The sequence below is a fragment of the Macrosteles quadrilineatus genome, unplaced genomic scaffold (genome assembly GCF_028750875.1).
Source record: "Macrosteles quadrilineatus isolate MER2022 unplaced genomic scaffold, UCM_ALF_1.0 Scaffold_2__2_contigs__length_208266976, whole genome shotgun sequence".
NCBI classification, from domain to species: Eukaryota; Metazoa; Arthropoda; class Insecta; order Hemiptera; family Cicadellidae; genus Macrosteles; species Macrosteles quadrilineatus.
Window position 1 is genome coordinate 131,480,291 of NW_026542595.1, and position 18,586 is coordinate 131,498,876.

The following is an 18,586-nucleotide window of genomic DNA, read 5'->3' on the forward strand; positions in this document are numbered from 1 at the left end:
CTAACCTTAATATGTATATTTTTTTAAACAGAGTGCTTACAATAGGAAAAACATTGCTTTACAAATGAGACAATCCGATAATGGATATCCACATTAATAATTTTAACAATTTTCTCTCTAACATTGATTTTCAATTATGATAATGGGTCTCTTTGGATTTCAGTGATTTTATTTAATATTCTCCTTCATTTCTCCTTTTGAATAGGAAATTAAATGATTGCAAGTGGAGAAATGTGTACAGCTGAATATTGTTGAAATTTTAAACTGTGTACAGCTGAATATTGTTGAAATTTTAAACGGTGTACAGCTGAATATTGTTGAAATTTTAACTGTGTACAGCTGAACATTGTTGAAACTTTAACTGTGTACAGCTGAATATTGTTGAAACTTTAACTGTGTACAGCTGAACATTGTTGAAACTTTAACTGTGTACAGCTGAACATTGTTGAAACTTTAACTGTGTACGGCTGAATATTGTTGAAATTTTAACTGTGTACAGCTGAACATTGTTGAAACTTTAACTGTGTACAGCTGAATATTGTTGAAACTTTAACTGTGTACAGCTGAACATTGTTGAAACTTTAACTGTGTACAGCTGAACATTGTTGAAACTTTAACTGTGTACAGCTGAACATTGTTGAAACTTTAACTGTGTACAGCTGAATATTGTTGAAATTTTAACTGTGTACAGCTGAATATTGTTGAAACTTTAACTGTGTACAGCTGAACATTGTTGAAACTTTAACTGTGTACAGCTGAATATTGTTGAAATTTTAACTGTGTACAGCTGAATATTGTTGAAACTTTAACTGTGTACAACTGAATATTGTTGAAACTTTAACTGTGCACAGCTGAACATTGTTGAAACTTTAACTGTGTACAGCTGAACGTTGTTGAAACTTTAACTGTGTACAGCTGAACTTTGTTGAAACTTTAACTGTGTACAGCTGAACATTGTTGAAACTTTAACTGTGTACAGCTGAACATTGTTGAAACTTTAACTGTGTACAGCTGAATATTGTTGAAATTTTAAATTGTGTACAGCTGAACATTGTTGAAACTTTAACTGTGTACAGCTGAATATTGTTGAAATTTTAAACTGTGTACAGCTGAATATTGTTGAAATTTTAAACTGTGTACAGCTGAACATTGTTGAAACTTTAACTGTGTACAGCTGAATATTGTTGAAATTTAAACTAAAATCCCAGGTTGTTGTTATGTACAACAGCAAATAAAACCACCAAATCTCTCTTGCAATGTACCAATGACAGTTTTTAGTCATCCTATTTCGTAGGTGACAAGTCATAATATTATTTGATACTATTTCTTGTAATAACGAAAGGTTGTTCATCCTGACCAGTAAGAAGCCTTGCTGTAATCTCAGCTTAGCCACAGACCACTGACATAATTGGAAGAAGCCCAAGGCATGGTTGCCACACTGTTATGATTATTTTAATCTGTTCTGAGATTGTTTACATAATAATTTCCATCATAAAACTATTTGGAGCAGTGGTGATTTATTCAGTGTTCTCAAAAGGATGAAGTTTCAGTTTATGAATAAATAACTGTATTGTTCTAAAACGCTCATAAAAACACAGAAATTGACTCTAAAAATTTTAAACCTCTAATTCAATACAATAACTAACTATAAAATGAAATTTGTAATGATAAAAGTTATAAACATATTAGTAAACTTCACTGCATATAAATCTTTTATTCAAATTTACTGACGAAGAGATTAAAAATAAAAGAGAAAAATAATTAAATATAATGGTGGAAAGAAATCTAAAATTGACTGACAAACGGCAGTGCAACTGACAGTCCTGCGCTGGAACTGCGGGGGATGAGTGTAGATAGCGCAGCAGGAAATCCATTAAAAATAAAATTTTTTACGGACCTGCGACTCACCAGAACATATGTGTCTTAATCAACCTTAACGGTTTAACTCAAGTGTAATTAAATGTTAAGATGACTGCAACAAAATAACAAAGGGTACAGTTTGGAAGAATGGTTATAATGCACAAGCACATCCCACCTGCTCTGACACAATCTATACTCCAATCCTAGGATCAAACCTCCAAATGATTACCTCCGCTACCAAGCTCTGTACAATGTCAAGTTCACATAAGAGAAAGTAGATATCGATTGATCATGAACGTAACGCCAGTACAGCCACCAGCACGGTACATTAGGTGATTGGCCGCAGGCCAGCCTCTGTTACTAGTGAACCCCAGTGGCCTCTAGCCTCTAAGTCCGGCCTAGACCTGACGTTCATTTGGAACTGGGGCGGATTATAAATACAGAATTATATTGAGACTCCTAAAAGTATCTATATTTTGCACCAAAGCAATTAGGGTCTACTTTTCTTATATATTTTGACAAAATTTTGAGTTATTCTCAATTTATTCTTGTTTAATGACACTAATTGGGGGTTTTATGTTTAATAGAAGGAAATTTAATGTATTTGAACATGAAGATTAAATAATAAAAAAATTATATTTTTCGAAAACAAATTTCCAAGGGAGATATGACCATGTAGGATCAAGGGGAGTGGTGGACACATGACAGGGAGAATTTAAACATATACACTAATTCACGTCTTAAATGAGGTGAAGAATAGAAGTTTGAGGATACGTGCTTAAAGGGGGAGAAGACTCTTTTTTGAAGAAATTACCAAAAGTAGTCCTGAAGGATGGCTACCTTGCGGGATTCAAACACAGATGGCGGGACCAGGTGAAGTGAGACTTGGAGAGATTTGGAGCTACGGAAGATTCAGAGGACACTTAAAAATGGAGTGTATGCTCAATGGTGTGGCTAAATATCACCTTTGATAGTTAATGAATAAAGATTTGATATTAAAGATAGCCCTGGACGAGTGAGTGTGTTAACGGTTCATACACTGGTCTTGTTACTATCTAACAGTTTTTTTTTGTTTTTTTTTATATATAGGACAATTAATTGATAGCTCAATGACAAATTGCATCAGGGTCAGAATCAACTTAGCTTGAAATTAAACAAGCGACCTTCAGATTTGAAGGTGAATTCTGTAACCACTCTTCTATCCAGACTCTCTGTCAGATCGGTGCTGTGTCCAACAGGGGCCAATTTTTTGTTAAGAATATAAGAGGACAACATTATTAGACAAAAAAAGTCAGAAGATTATGTTATTAGGATGGTTTGAAACTGAAACAGCTGTTCTTGACCATTAGCCTTTTAGCTATGGTTCTCACTAAACAACCAGCAAATCTTTTATCTCACTTCATTACTAATATCATCCTTCACTCATATTTTTTAAGAATTGGTACACATTTAAATATCAACATTTTTCAACATGTGTCATGTCATCCATAGACAAACAAACACTAGAAATCAGCTGTTCAAAATCACTCTTTAATTTACAGGGAGAGTAATAAGAATAAACCTTAATTATGAAATTCCTTCACAAATCCTCTGACTAACTTCATTCATGAAATGCAAACTGACAAATTTTAGATAATTATTCTAAGCAGCTTTTTTGCTTTAGGTAAATTCATTGGTAAATTTAAATTTTGAACTATATTTATTTTTGCATTGTGTTTGTCATGGCATGGCAAATTTAAAAGTAAAACTACTACCCTAGGTTTTTAGGACATAGTTGAGGTATCCAGTCGTGTAAGCAATGTTATTCTTGTCATTCTTCTGTCAGTGAGGCAGGTCCTGCGGCTGCCATTTTGAAATTAACTAAAATAGCTTTTGGAACGGTTTCATAACTCAATCCTTGTGGCTGACCTACTTTTGTCACTTCAACTTTTGCTTTTATTGGTGTCTTAACTCTTTAATGACCCCAAAGTTGCCAAAATATTTCTCTCGAAAATCACAACTTTTACCACCATTGCATTTGGTTACCATTACAATGTCTAATTGTATGTCTAACTCTCAACAATGTCTAACTCTCAACAATGTCTAACTCCCATGTGACCAAACAGAATTACCATACTTATTGAAAAAAGATTAAAAACAAATATACGAAAAATGGCAGCCAAGGAGGTCTTAAGATACAAACCACATCATGTTTCAGCATCAATAGACACGTACAGATAAATAATAAAAGCCATAATATTATCATGTCTACGAAGGGATGAATATATATGTTGTTGAATATAACTCATTCTTGAAAAAGTTTAAGTAATTTTTCAATTATATTTATCACTCAACATCCTTCTACTGCGACACAAAATCTTCGTCACTTATTTTTAATGATAAATAAAAGTACTTTCTGAACAATTATGAACTCTTTTTTAAATAGTCACACCCGTTTTCTTAGTACTTAGCAGACTTTGACAGACTATGACCAAATCCGCCTCATACTGTTTACATTGGACCACCCAGATCCCTCGTCCAAACTTACCCGCCAGAAATAACCATCCATTGCTACCATCCAACCAACTGACCAACCAAACATGTTGCTTAGCTGTTCCTGTTCTACGCTTGAGAAAATAAATTTCATTTAGCTCCTTAAACACCATCAGCAATGTTAAAAATCCAGATAAATTCATCCTCAGATTATTAATGTAGTCATTTTGTATTGGATATTAAAAAAAAAAACTCATAAGACCCTAATAATACTATACTTGATTATTTTTTTTACATATTTATTCAGCTTTTCTATGTCAGTAGACTTGTACTATAGAAGCAAATTATTATTTTAATGTACTTTTTTACTATACAGTTTTGTTAATTGTTAATTTTATAAGTTTTGAATTAAATGAGCTGCAATATGCACATTGTATTTTTGTACAAAACATTACAGTCAGCCTATATTTTCATAGTTAGATTTTTAACACATTATATGTGATGACATAAAACCTCATAACCAATGAACAGCCCAAAGTCAGTGGCTCAGTCGGTAAGAATTAATATACAGAATTATACAAACATTCAGTTATAACATAAAGTAATTATTAAGAATTAATTACTGTATAATAACATGGATACTCCTTTTAACATGGATACTCTATACTCCTTTTATCTATGATAATAATAGACAATGCGTTGAGTCCATTGCAGTGATGCTGTGGGTTCATGTGCTGGTGCCTACCAACCACTAGAACTTTATCAGTACTGGTTTGTACTGTACCGGGTCACCCCTTGGAGAGGAGGGAGAAGAGGATAAGGTCCGAGACCTATGAAAATTGGGTCCCTAAGGTCCCGTGTTCAAATCCTGCCAAGTCACTACTAATTGATTTTACCTAAGTGATAATGCTGCAACCCTAGTTATAACATGAAGTAATGTGAAAAATTGATCCAGGGCTAGAACCTAGAGTCCATGGACATAAACAAAATTAAAAAAAAAACTTTTTATTTAGTACGGTACCTATCGGTACGGTATTCAATTTATTTACAAGGTTATTGAACGCACATGTTGTCTGTTACAGCCATACCGTACAACCCCCCTGGTTCTCCCAGGAGCTAAGGTGAAGAAGGATGAGTATCCGACAGAATCGTACCTCCGTCACCACCCCAACCCCTCCATGAGAGCCCCCCCTCCACCCCATGGTGTGCCCTTCGAGGTCATGCACAAGCAAAAGGTACTGTCTTTGGTGGTTGTATACTTAACAAATGCATTTGAACAAAATTCAAAGTCATATTGGGCGAAAGGGAATATTCAAAAATATTTAAATTAATTTCATAATTCCAAAACTCCCATCAACTTATTTCTTCTGTGTCTCACCTTTATTCAAAATGTGAAAAAGATTAATCAGAGTTTTTTTGTGTATTTTATTTAAACTCATCACATATTTCTTGTCTTAACAAAGTTTAGCAGAAATTTAAGCTAGTTCTGTATAAAATACTAGTTTTTTATTCTTAACGTCAAAGCCTATAAACTGTCAATTTTTTCCTTAAACGCTTTAGTTACAAAATGGCTTGATGGGTTAATTTCTTACAGTTCCTTGTGCTTAAAGAAAACATAAAAAGTACAATTTTAAACTCTTTAAAATATACTTGTCATAAAGTAACTTTTTATCTTCAAAATTTTTTAAAATTAATTTTCTAAGTAGGTAGATCTCCTTCAAATTGTAAATAGTTGATTTTGGATCTATTTTAGCATCGAAATATAGAGTGTGTAAATATGTTTTGTGTTGTACAGTATTAGTAGTATCTAGTCGTCTAATAGTGTCCCATAGATTTTAGTATAGTGCCATATTGTTGTAATCGCAACGGTTTTGTATGCATCAATAGACTTTTCAGCTTCTATTTTAATTTGTTAAATTTTATTGCCCTTTACAATGTTACCGACTGCTTGTGCAAAATAGTGAAGAAATTTATGACACTCGTATTGTAAATTTATTTACCAAAAGATCTCTGGTTGACAAAAAATTTTTATTGTTCATTGTTGTTACTAATACTGTGTGCAAACATATTATATTTGAATGGAAGCTGGTAAGTCGATGTCGTAGATGTGTGTTTTGTGCTACTTTCGTGATTGTTTGTAGGTTGCAGAATCAGTTCTTCAGACGGTTGTCGGCGACGACCCAAGAAAAAAGGTTCAATCAATTTATTTTTCAAGCTTAAATCAAGCATTTCAGTTTGAACTTTGGAAATGCTATTAATATTTTGTGTTTTAACTCAAATATTTTGAAAATTTTTCATTCAAAAGTTTAACAGCTAACTAAGTGTCATAAAAAGGTTTAATTACACGTTAAGCTGCGCGCGCCGTGTAGTCCTATTCCGCCCGAGTTTTATTTCGCCCGGAGCCTAATTACTCCCAATTCGCCCGCGGTCCCAGATTAACCCCTATAATCCTCAGCTCTACCTCCGTCAGGAGTCCTATTCCATCCACGGTGGCGAAGCCCCGCCTCCTAGGACCCCACCCACCCCCAACTATGTAAAAGCCCTCCCCTACCCATCACCCCGTTATCCACCTCCGACTACACGGCTATTTAAGCTTAAAATATTTATTTGACAAACCAGACAAACCAAGCGAATTTCCTTTATATTAATGTAAAGTTTAAACACGAAGTTTTAAGCATTAAAATATGAAGGGGCATGTGCCCTTATTGATGTAGCCGTTGTAAAGATATGTTAAATCTTTATAATCTGGAACTTTCCTTTGCGTTGAAACGCTTCAACAGTGATATTGATACATGTTTACGACATAACAGATTAATATAATTTGCTACCTATGTGCTGTTAGTTACTGTATGTTTGTCTCATCATTGCATAATAAAGAAAACTCAAAGGTGTGCAGTTGGGTATTTAACACTAGAAGCCGCTAACTAGTGGCCTTTGTTTGGCCATGTCTTGGATTGCAGTGTTATCATATGTTTCTGTTTGCCGTTAAACGCAATATTTTAAATAATTAAATTGCTTATTTGCACATTTTGGATAGGGAGACAAACATACAGTAACTAACAGCACATAGGTAGCAAATTCTATTAATCTGTTATGTCGTAAACATGTATCAATATCACTGTTGAAGCGTTTCAACGCAAAGGAAAGTTCCAGATTATAAAGATTTAACATATCTTTACAACGGCTACATCAATAAGGGCACATGCCCCTTTATATTTTAATGCTTAAAACTTCGTGTTTAAACTTTACATTAATATAAAGGAAATTCGCTTGGTTTGTCTGGTTTGTCAAATAAATATTTTAAGCTTAAATAGCCGTGTAGTCGGAGGTGGATAACGGGGTGATGGGTAAGGGAGGGCTTTTACATAGTTGGGGGTGGGTGGGGTCCTAGGAGGCGGGGCTTCGCCACCGTGGATGGAATAGGACTCCTGACGCAGGTAGAGCTGAGGATTATAGGGGTTAATCTGGGACCGCGGGCGAATTGGGAGTAATTAGGCTCCGGGCGAAATAAAACTCGGGCGGAATAGGACATAACCGCGCGCGCACTACGGAGGCACGGCACGGACGGGCGGGCGGTACGGCAATTTTTAAAAGTTAATAACATTGAATGTCATATGAGTGCGCCCACTACGGCAGTACGGCCGGCAACGGACGTTCGGCAGCTTCCGCCGTTTGTTAAAAAGTCCGGGAGACAGAACTCCAGGACATTTCCGAGCTGCCGTGACGCCCGTACCGTCCGTACCGACCGGGAGCACTGCACACCGACCGGGCGGGCGGCACGGGACATCCGCCATTCTCAACTGATCTCTGTCAAAGTAGTAGTGTTTTCGTGTGTTGTAAACATAGATGTTAGAAAGTTGATTTTTCTCGTTGAGAAATACCCGAAACTGTACAACATAAGACATCCGGAATATTTTAATAACGTCCGGCGTGACAATATATGGGCAGAAATATGATCTATTATGAAACAATCTGGTAAGTTTTACACATAATCCTTCTACAAGATCAGGAAACAAGGTGTGGAACTCTCCAAAGCTTAGTATTTTCCTGTTTATGTGCTGTATCTAAAATCTTAGCTTGCACCTTCTTGTCTCCTCTTCCTCTGCTAAAATTAAACCTACTATCACCACTTTATCTACATCCATCTTTACTCCCAATTTTTAGCTCGCAGACTGTCAACTGTCCTAAATTGCGGATGTGCGGACGTCCCGTACCGCCCGTCCGTGCCGTGCCGCCGTAGTGCGCGCGTAGCTTTATGACACATGTCTTATGGTTTTTCAAAGCAGATTGCTCAATGAAGCAAGAAAACTAATTTTGATAGAATGTCAAAAAGCACTCCTGCACTCTTGAACATTATTATTTCTCCTGACTGAACATTAACTCGCCAATTTTACAAAAGCTTCCTCTCATTTACCCCTCTCAAGATTTTAGTTTTGTGGTTATGCTGTACATTTATATTTAGCCGTCCAATTCTTAAGTGTAGGATTTTTATTTTTTAAATAAGTTTTTTTTTTACTGAGTCACAAATACAAATATTGTTCAATATTGTTTTGTATTGTGACAAAACACTACTTAGAAGTGAAAAGAGTAAGAGCAATTTTATTTTTGACACTGGACATATTGCCAAAGGTTGTAAGTAAATTTGAGTGGTAATAACTTTAGTAAACACACATAAAACAGTTGCTGTTTACACAAATAGCACAGCCAAACTCTGAAATCTTTTTAAAACTAAGTACAACTGCATATTATGACGTGAAAATTTCTGTCATACCAAAGTTACAGTAAAATAAATATTTCTTAATCACCACTTTAAAGATAATGTATTCAAATTGTGATAAAACTCCATGATAAAAGTTGTAGGTAAAGAATGTTGGTAACAAATTTATAGTTACAAATTTATAGTGTACATGTTGCTCGAATTCGAGCAATCGCAAAGTATTACAGAAGTTATTTCAAAATGAAAAACAGCCATATTTACAAAGAGTTTAAAAGAGTCAACTCAAAGATTACCGGTGTGTATCTCATGGAGATACTCACGATGTTCAACATTTCCTAGAAAAGTTAAGTCCATGTTTCCTACTATAAATTGTAGCACTTCGGCTAATACCCTCGTCCATCGTTTGTAGGAATCTTCATCTTGCAGGTGTTCTTCATTATATAGGCTAATAACGATCATAAATTCTTTAAAAAATATTGTCTCTATTTCTTCTACTCAGTGGCCTTTTTATGTTTCCATAATTTGCAAATGGGTTCTTTCAATGATTTAATTTTTGTAGGACGCATTTCTTTGAATTTCACCTTAAATATTAACAGCAATTAAATATCCAGCTGATCATAATGTAAACAAATATGTTCTTCATAAGGATAACATGGGAACTTTAAAAGCCACTGGGGCAGAGCCCAAGGGACTTTTTCAAAAATGTAAGGCCAGTTTGCAAATCTACGCGACACGCTCTTTCAAATGAGACGTCAATGGATAAAATCGGTTAAGAAATGGCGGAGGAGTTCAACCGACAAAGTTTCGTGTAGCGTATTAATTATATAGATACTAGGTGAAACCCGTCGAAATCGACGGTTATTTTCAAGGATTACGCTAATTCATCTAACTGCGATAAATTGAGTGAAATTGTACATATTTTGAGCATTTAGCATTGTTTAAAGATTAATAAGTGTAAAAACAATAATGATAGTTACCAAATATGGTTGATCATTCAATGAATAAAATATCTCCCATACTGTACGTCATCGGAGTTATTAGTATATTATCTGGTATCTCATCGTTTGGATTAAACTTTAAATATAAAATCGTATTGGTGGATCTTTTGTAGTTAAACACTTCCGTGATTTCATCAGTGTAATGCAGATTAATCTATGTTTTTATTTGAAAAACATATCTGTTTGTTGGGAAGACACGTTCTAACTTCAAAGGAAGATATCCATTACAGTGTAAGTTTGATTTTTCCTTCGCCACGTCGCGTCAGTTCATATCGTACTTCTGTGCTAATGAATAACCATCTATCACAGTTTTGAGAAATTTGTTGTGGGGTTACTGTTAAAGCTGGAATTCCTTGACATGGGGGATGTCAGTTAGTTGTCTCAGCCATATCAATTACATAAAGTTGTCAATATAATCTCTCTACGGAATGTGAGGTGTAGTGGAATATACTTGAAGTGAAGTTGGCTTTTATTCTTAAACTGTTAGGAGCCTCCTCATTTATATGCGGCTTCATTGACAACAAATAATGCAAATGACATAGCAATGGGACATTTCCAAAAAGCAAAAATACTGTAAATTTGCTGTTACGTAAATATTGACGTTTACATGCATTGTTAATCAACGTATCTTATAAAGGATGATGTGATCTAGTTTAAAAGGAATATGACCTTTCTGTCATGACAGTAGCTGCTTAAATATTATTTACTCATTGGGCCATATTTACAGCCAAAATGCTGTGTTATTTTCAATAACATATGGGTAAGTTACATAGATTTTTTTGCTGCTGATCAGTGCACTTTAAGAATATATATTTTGAGATAAATTAAATGGTTTTTGTTGCAGAGTAGCGCTAGTAAACATGCACAACCCTTTTCGTTAGTCTAATAACATTCAAAGGCTCTCTAAGAATTCAAGTTCTTATTTGTATAGGTACATATCTATATTATGTTTTCACTAAGCTGAATGAATACATCGAAGTAACCTCTCTGAAAAGTCTGCAGTATATTGCAGTTTGCCAGCTTAATGACCTTATTTATCATGCAAATATTTCTACATAAATATTGTAAAATGTTTTATCCAGTTGCTGTAAACTACTATTTAACAAAGTATGGACACGGCTCAAACAGGCACCGTGCCCTTCTGCACTTGTAGGCTATTATTTTGTATTGTATTACACAATTTAATATTTTTCCAATTATTGAAAACATGTATGAAAATAATCTCATGAACCTATGATGATCTGTCTAGAACAATATGATAAAAATAAAGACAAAAATGGTGAAAAGGGCAGTCACCAACCCGTAAAATAGATATAAGGTCAATAGGAAATAATTTTAAGAGTTACTGTGATAAAAGGATTTTCTACTGATTTCGTCATGGTATATATTGCAAAACATAACATGATACAGAAAAAAATAATTTTAAAATCAGAAAATAACATTGCAAATGCTTCTTTTGGACAATTCAGTAACTTCCGTGTCTTGTTTAAAATACAATTTACAAATTAACAGCTGTTTCATTAAAAAGTATTATCCACATGGCCAAAATGTAAACAAATCTGTAGAGGGATCTTTAAAGGCTTCTGGGGCAGAGCCCTAAGGGAATTTACTTCGTTTTTCTTTTGATAACCCATCTACAGACCAAGACCTTTCTTTTGACACCCCTACCAAGTTTCTACGCCCAGCCGTTCTCTCAAATTAGTGGTAGACGAGTCGATTTAGCCCAAAAAAGCCTGTAAGATAGAACAAATTCCAACAAATGGTTTTTCGACGGTTTTTGGTAGTAATAGGTGTAGAAAGTACCAGGAAAAAAGTCTACCAAAATCGGACAACCGGAAGTCGGGGTTTTCCAAGATGGCCGCCGCGAGGCCCTCAAATCGACAAGATGACTGCAAATTCGTCGATTCATAGTTCCAGGATTGGCCGATTTCCACGAAAATTGGCAAACAAATGTAGAACTATATTTCCTACCTTAAATATGAAAACTAGGCAGACAAAGTAACCCAAAGAAGAATTTTCAGGGTATTATGTGCTAAAAAATAAGATTTTTTACCTCAAATATATGTTTTTCTAATATTTTGTACAAAGTTTGTTATAATTTCAAATTTATTTTTTCACCATTAGATTCAACACAAAAAACCTAACAATTAAGTATATTGAACCTTTGTTCTGCTTTAATTTGTTACAGAGATATTGAAAGTAATAACTTTAGTATGTTTTCTTGCCGAGATAGCTCAATGTTAATCTTATGGAGAATAAGCATAAATATTAATATTATTTTTCATTAAACCTATATAGATACTGTAAGACTTTTTGTTCTGCTTCATATTATCTGTTTTAATATTTTTTTACTAAAAATTCCTATTTTGGCAGTTACCATTGCAGCACGTATTCGGTTCCTCAGTATTAATCATAAAGAGAATAAGCATAAATATTTTTTTTTATTAGTCCGAGAAGTATAGAATATTACCTTAAAAAATTGCAAGAAAACGTTTTATGGTTTTATGTTGTAGTTTTAGGTGTGCAGAGTCGGATTTTCCCAACATTGGACAAATTTTGAAAAAAAAGATATCATAAGCATTTTCTATGCACAATTTTCTAAATATTGACTTGGGACCAATATCGATATTTATTGGGTGGTCAGTACTTCATTTCGATGGGAAACGTATTTTGGCCGCCATTTTGAATCCACCTTATTGGATATAATTTTTTGTTGTTGTAACGACAGTGTTGTAACACATTATTACTATATATACTAGATTTTCACGCATATTCCATTGCCGAAATCCATTTTTAAATACATTTTTTTGTTTTAAACGTTTTGTACTTTGACATTTTTTTACGATTATTTTCCTTATCTTCAGTTAGTAGTTCATTCTTAAATAATTAATGATGTAAGGGCTTTCATTTGAGCTATTGATCATTAAAATTGGACGAGTTAGAGACGACATACCAATCCTAACAAAATATTAAATTTAACTTTTTATAAATCAGTTTTTATAAAATGATTTACATCTCGGGTTCTTAATACGTCACAAAGTTCTTTCTGGTCTCAAATTACTCAGTAGAGAATTAGGTTTTTTATTTTATTAGTCACTAATAATATCTGACTAATTAATAAAAAATGAGTCATGCACCTTAATTTAATATTAAATTATTTGCATTTGAAATTTGTCTTTAGTTAAGTACATATATCCCAAATTCTAATAACTCCCAATAAATAATCCATAACTACAGTAAAAGTCAATACTTTGATGCATCTTTTAAGATTATAAAGTGTATTGGGAGTTATTTTTCGATTTGGGGGTATATGTCTTAAACTAAAGACAAATCTCGAAAAAAAAAATCTTGTTAAATAAGACAGACCCATATTAAATTTTTCACATTTTATTGAGTGATTAAAAAAATAACCCAAACATTTACTGAGTAATATGAAACCAGAAAGAACTTGGTGGCGTATTAAGAACCCGAGATATAAATATTTTAATAAAAATGTATTTCTAAAAAGTGAAATTTAATATTTTGTTGGGGTTGGTAACTAGTCTCTAACTCGTCAGATTTTAATGATCAATAGCTCAAATGAAAGCCCTTACATTACTTAATGTTTAAGGCTAGAACGAACTGCAAGCGTTAATATGTACTGGAGATATAAGAAAAAATTATCTTAAAAAATTTTCAAAATACGAAACGTCCTTAAGAAATGTATGCAGGAGAATTTTCGTTTGATTATATCTTTAAAACGAAAAACATATATTTAAAAACTCATCTTGGCAATCAATGGAGTGGGCGTGAAAATCTAGTTTAAAATAATGTGTCACAACATTGCCATTACATAAAAAAAATTATTTATATCCAATATGGCCGATCAAAGATGACGGCCAAAAACACGTTCCCTATTGAAATGGCACTGTCATTACATTGAAAAAAATTTTATATCCGTTAGGGGGATCCAAAATGACGGCCGAAAACACGTTCCCTATCGAAATGAAGAAATGACCACCCAATAAATATCCGTGGTGGTCTGAAGTCAATATCAATGAAAATGCATGTGGATTTTTTTGCCAATGTTGAGAAAATCCGTCATATTAAATCTTGATTCTAGGGGTTGTCCAGTAGACCGATTTTTGGCAATTTTTACTATATTACTCTGCATACCAAACACTACAACAAAAAACCATAAAACGTTTTTTTTGCAATTTTTTAAGGTAATATTCTATATTTCTCGGACTAATAAAAAAAATATTTTTGCTTATTCTCCTTATGATTAAAACTGAGGAACCGATACGTAGGTTTGCTGCAATGGTAACTGTCAAAAAAGGAATTTTTATAAAAAAAATATTAAAACAGATAATATAAGGCAGAAAAAAAGTCTTATCTATATAGGTTTAATGAAAAATAATATTAATATTTATGCTTATTCTCCATAAGATTAACATTGAGTTATCTCGGCAAGAAAACATACTAAAGTTATTATTTTCAATATCTCTGTAACAAATTGAAGTAGAACAAAGCTTCAATATACTAAATTGTTAGGTTTTTTGTGTTGAATCTAATGGTGAAAAAAAAAATTTGAAATTATAACAAACTTTGTACAAAATATTAGAAAAACATATATTGGAGGTAAAAAATCTTATTTTTTAGCATATAATACCCTGAAAATTCATCTTTGTGTTACTTTGTCTGCCTAGTTTTCATATTTAAGGTTGGAAATATAATTCTACATGTGTTTGCCAATTTTCATGGAAATCGGCCAATCCTGGAACTATGAATCGACGAATTTGCAGTCATCTTGTCGATTTGAGGGCCTCGCGGCGGCCATCTTGGAAAAACCCGACTTCCGGTTGTCCGATTTTGGTAGACTTTTTTCCTGGTACTTTCTACACCTATTACTACCAAAAACCGTCGAAAAACCATTTGTTGGAATTTGTTCTATCTCAAGTGCCTATATTTACTCGACTATGGAGACAAAGTTTCCAATACAATTTTTAGATTCCCCCATGTTAATCTAAGGGAGAAAATCCAACTTTGATGGAAGATCCTGCCTAAACTAATAAAGATATCAAAAAACTAAAAACACTTTGCAAAACTACAGATCAGGGCAATTCTTTTGACATTTTAATCATCAAAATCGGTCCAAAAATGAGGGAGGAGTTCTGTTCACAAAAATCGGCTTAGCGTATTATATATATAGAATAGATAGTCAGATGCAATTTGGAATTTGGACACTATATTTTTACCAACAAAATGTCAACAAATAGTGAATCTATTTCTTACTGAACTTGTTATTATCATTGATCTTGGTTTTTACTCTTACTTGGAAATCCCTTAGAACATCAATTTCAGTAGTACAAGGGTATATAATTTTGTTGCGGACGCTAACCTTTAGGAAAAATTAACTAACATTTACTGTATAATAAATCACGAAACATCGTCAGAGTTTAGAGTAGTGATTTGCACAACCCATCGCTTTCACAATGTTTATCTCGAAAACAACATCTTAAGCTTCATAACTAAAATAGTAGTGTATTTAGTCTGCCTCAATAACAAGTGTTATATCTAAAAGTAATTTTAGTTAATGCTTTATGTTTATCATTAATTCCTAGCTTTGTGGTCTTTAACATGTTTTTAATATTGTGTGTCATGTTAACAAAAGAAAGTTTAACTACTTTTTTTGTGTTTTTAAATTTATTCTTAACTAATATAGGAAATTTGTCTTACATTTTGAGGACATAAAAGAAAGAGAAATGTTTTTTTTTAGTTTAATTCTTTAGGTAAAGTAGATAAGTGATGAACCCCCAATAGTTCAGCATTAACTCTACATAGCTTATTGCTGATATCAATATAGGTTGAACTGTACTTACAATTTTGTCCAACAACAAAAATTGCTTTGTAAAACTTTTTTGGTTTTTCTCATTGCACGATGGATGATGAGTGAAGCAAAACTTGTCTAGACAAGTTTCCAGCAATATGCAATTGTTTTTTATAACTAAAGTTTAAATTTTGTTGCAAATTCTTAGTGTAACAAGATATCTGTGGAAATAGTAACAGACAGAATTGGCTTGGATGTTAGCCAGTCATATACACTCTACTGCCAACTGCACAGTAAAAATATCCCTGCAGAATAAAACCGCACACCCACTACAAACAGTTAAAATAGTTTGATATATACTCCAGATCCAGGTCAGTACATTGAAAACACAAGTCCACATGTCACTGGAAAAATATAGTGAAAACAAAATTCAAAAAGAATCAACCAATTATGTTTAACTACTGTACGTCACAAACCGTAAACAACCGACACAATTTTTTAAAAACAGTTTTTAACTTCTAAATTAATTATTTTTTACTACTAGCCTACTTTTCAAATAAAAGAATTTTTTAAATTGATATTTATAGGGAAAACATGATAAAACTTATGGGTAAGCTTGCGATAAGTAGTGAAAAAGTAAATTTAAAATTTATATTTACAACTGCATTAAACTCATAATGTATTAGCAATGAATATAAAACCCTTAGTAAACAGTTTTGTATTCATTGGTATTAGTCAGCTATTCAAACAGCACAGTTATTATTCTACAATAAATTTATTTGTTGTGAAAGATTGATTTTTGGACAATTTCATTCAGTAAGTATGTGAATCTGTCATAAATACAAAGGGAAAAAATCTCTCCAATGTCATTCAGTGAATGATTCCTATCATTGTCAACAAGAGGCAGCAGAGCGTAATTAGATCAGTAGTGCTGATTTAGTTTGATCAAACAGAATCAATGTTTCCACAAATTAATTTTACTTAATTATTTATTTTAAAATTAATTTTAAAAAGTTTACACAGACAATTTTTAATTCGTTTTTTTGTAATGCAGGATTATTGTAAATAATATGTTGACCTAAATCTTTTGAGGTTGAACCAAACTTGTTACAAGTGTGTGGATAACATTTTAGACAATATTGCATAGATCATACAAGATGTGTTGTGTATTAATACATGTATTTACACAGGTGGTGTCCCAGTTCAACTCTCCAATTGGACTGTACTCAGAAGACAACATTGTAAACACAATTGCACAACAGACAGGGGCTACTCCGTAAGTAAAATATTATTTTTTACATAGCAAAATTAAATTGTTTTCCCATTAAATAAATAAAGAAAGACATTAAAATATTGTTCTGTATACAAAACTAAAGTCAACTTGTTCAGGGCTTTTAAATAGAAAGGTTGCACATATATTGTGACAATTTTGTAATTATTGTCCACATTTGTCCAAACTATGGGTTGGGGTTGTACCAAACTATGGGATTTTATGGGTAATTTAGAAGGGAGAATTCTCAATACAATTCGAAATAAAGAAGCATTTTGATTAAAACTTTAATGATTTAAATGAAAAATAAATTTAAAATACATATAAAACTTTTTTTGGGACCACAATTAATTGTTTTAGTAGATAATCCTATTTAGGAAGTCAAATGCTATTCAATTGTTGTTTGTGCGAGACGGTTTTCAAGTAATAAAGTTAACGCAAAAGCCAATCCAAAGTAATTTTTAAATTTTAACATTTAATACTGATTTGAAAGTATATATTCTTAGCAAATAAACAATCTTAAATGGCTTTCTGTAATAGCACACATAAACAGAACTGTCAGTATATTATTTTTAATATTTATAGTTTATATTATGATGAGATGCCGCAGCACAGAATGGATATTTTTACGTATGTTGATGTCTATAGGGTTGTTTATCCACCACCAGCCTGGTCCCCGAATAGGCTGAGGCAAGTAACTTTAGATCTCGCTACTGCCACCAACTTCTGCATTTAGTTTACTCTTACTCTATGTAGAACTTAATACATTTGTTATAATCTTTCTCTCAACTTTTTCGCTTTAGCACATAGTTAGCTGTTCTGCCTTCAATTCGTATTGCTTACGAGTATTCTAGGAAGTATTTTAAGAAGGGTGAGCAAAATGCGAAATTGCACTCACTTCTTTGTGATAAGTTTTTGTAGTTTTAGTCAAATTTTGCCTGTAAGCAAACTAAAACTTTGCATACTTCAGTATTCTATGAAAATTATTACAAAGACGGTGTAGATATAAATTTGGTAGTTACATTATTTTGTAAATCTTTTGCATGGTTTATGTTTTTTCCAAAAAAATTATTTCATAAAATAAACAATGCTTGACATGAGAAGCCAAATACTTTTTTACCACATGTGTTTGAAAAAATACAAGTTGCATGACAATTTTTAAACGCCTTTTTTAAATGTATACATTATTAGAAAAGTCTACTATGATTATAATAATTTAGATAAACTTTTATTTTGATTTTGATGGACTGCTGGCAAGTAAATTGCTATACAATTAGTTCACTGAACATTTAACAACTGTACAGATTCTTGAGGGATAGTAGTTACAAATCATAAAAAAGTATCGTACCGTATTTATTTTGAAGTTACCTGTTAAAAGACAGTCAACAAACTAGGGTTAAATAACTCTACAAAAAATATTGCATTTTCCTAAATAACTAAAAATTAAAAATATCAATTTG

At 32.7% G+C, this 18,586-nt stretch overlaps 1 protein-coding gene across 14 annotated transcripts in view; it reads left to right on the top strand.

The window, feature by feature from the left end:
• Positions 1-18,586, top strand: part of LOC128987570 (PDZ and LIM domain protein 3) — an 80,351-nt gene that overhangs the window by 56,578 nt on the left and 5,187 nt on the right. For 11 of the 14 annotated variants that reach the window (XM_054408480.1, XM_054408481.1, XM_054408485.1 and 8 more), the window contains 4 exons: positions 5,415-5,567; positions 6,474-6,524; positions 17,047-17,132; positions 17,775-17,816. In XM_054408480.1, the coding sequence (XP_054264455.1) occupies positions 5,415-5,567; positions 6,474-6,524; positions 17,047-17,132; positions 17,775-17,816 (332 nt within the window). The remainder of the gene's footprint in view (positions 1-5,414; positions 5,568-6,473; positions 6,525-17,046; positions 17,133-17,774; positions 17,817-18,586) is intronic. The other 3 variants (XM_054408482.1, XM_054408483.1, XM_054408484.1) reach the window with 3 other exon arrangements.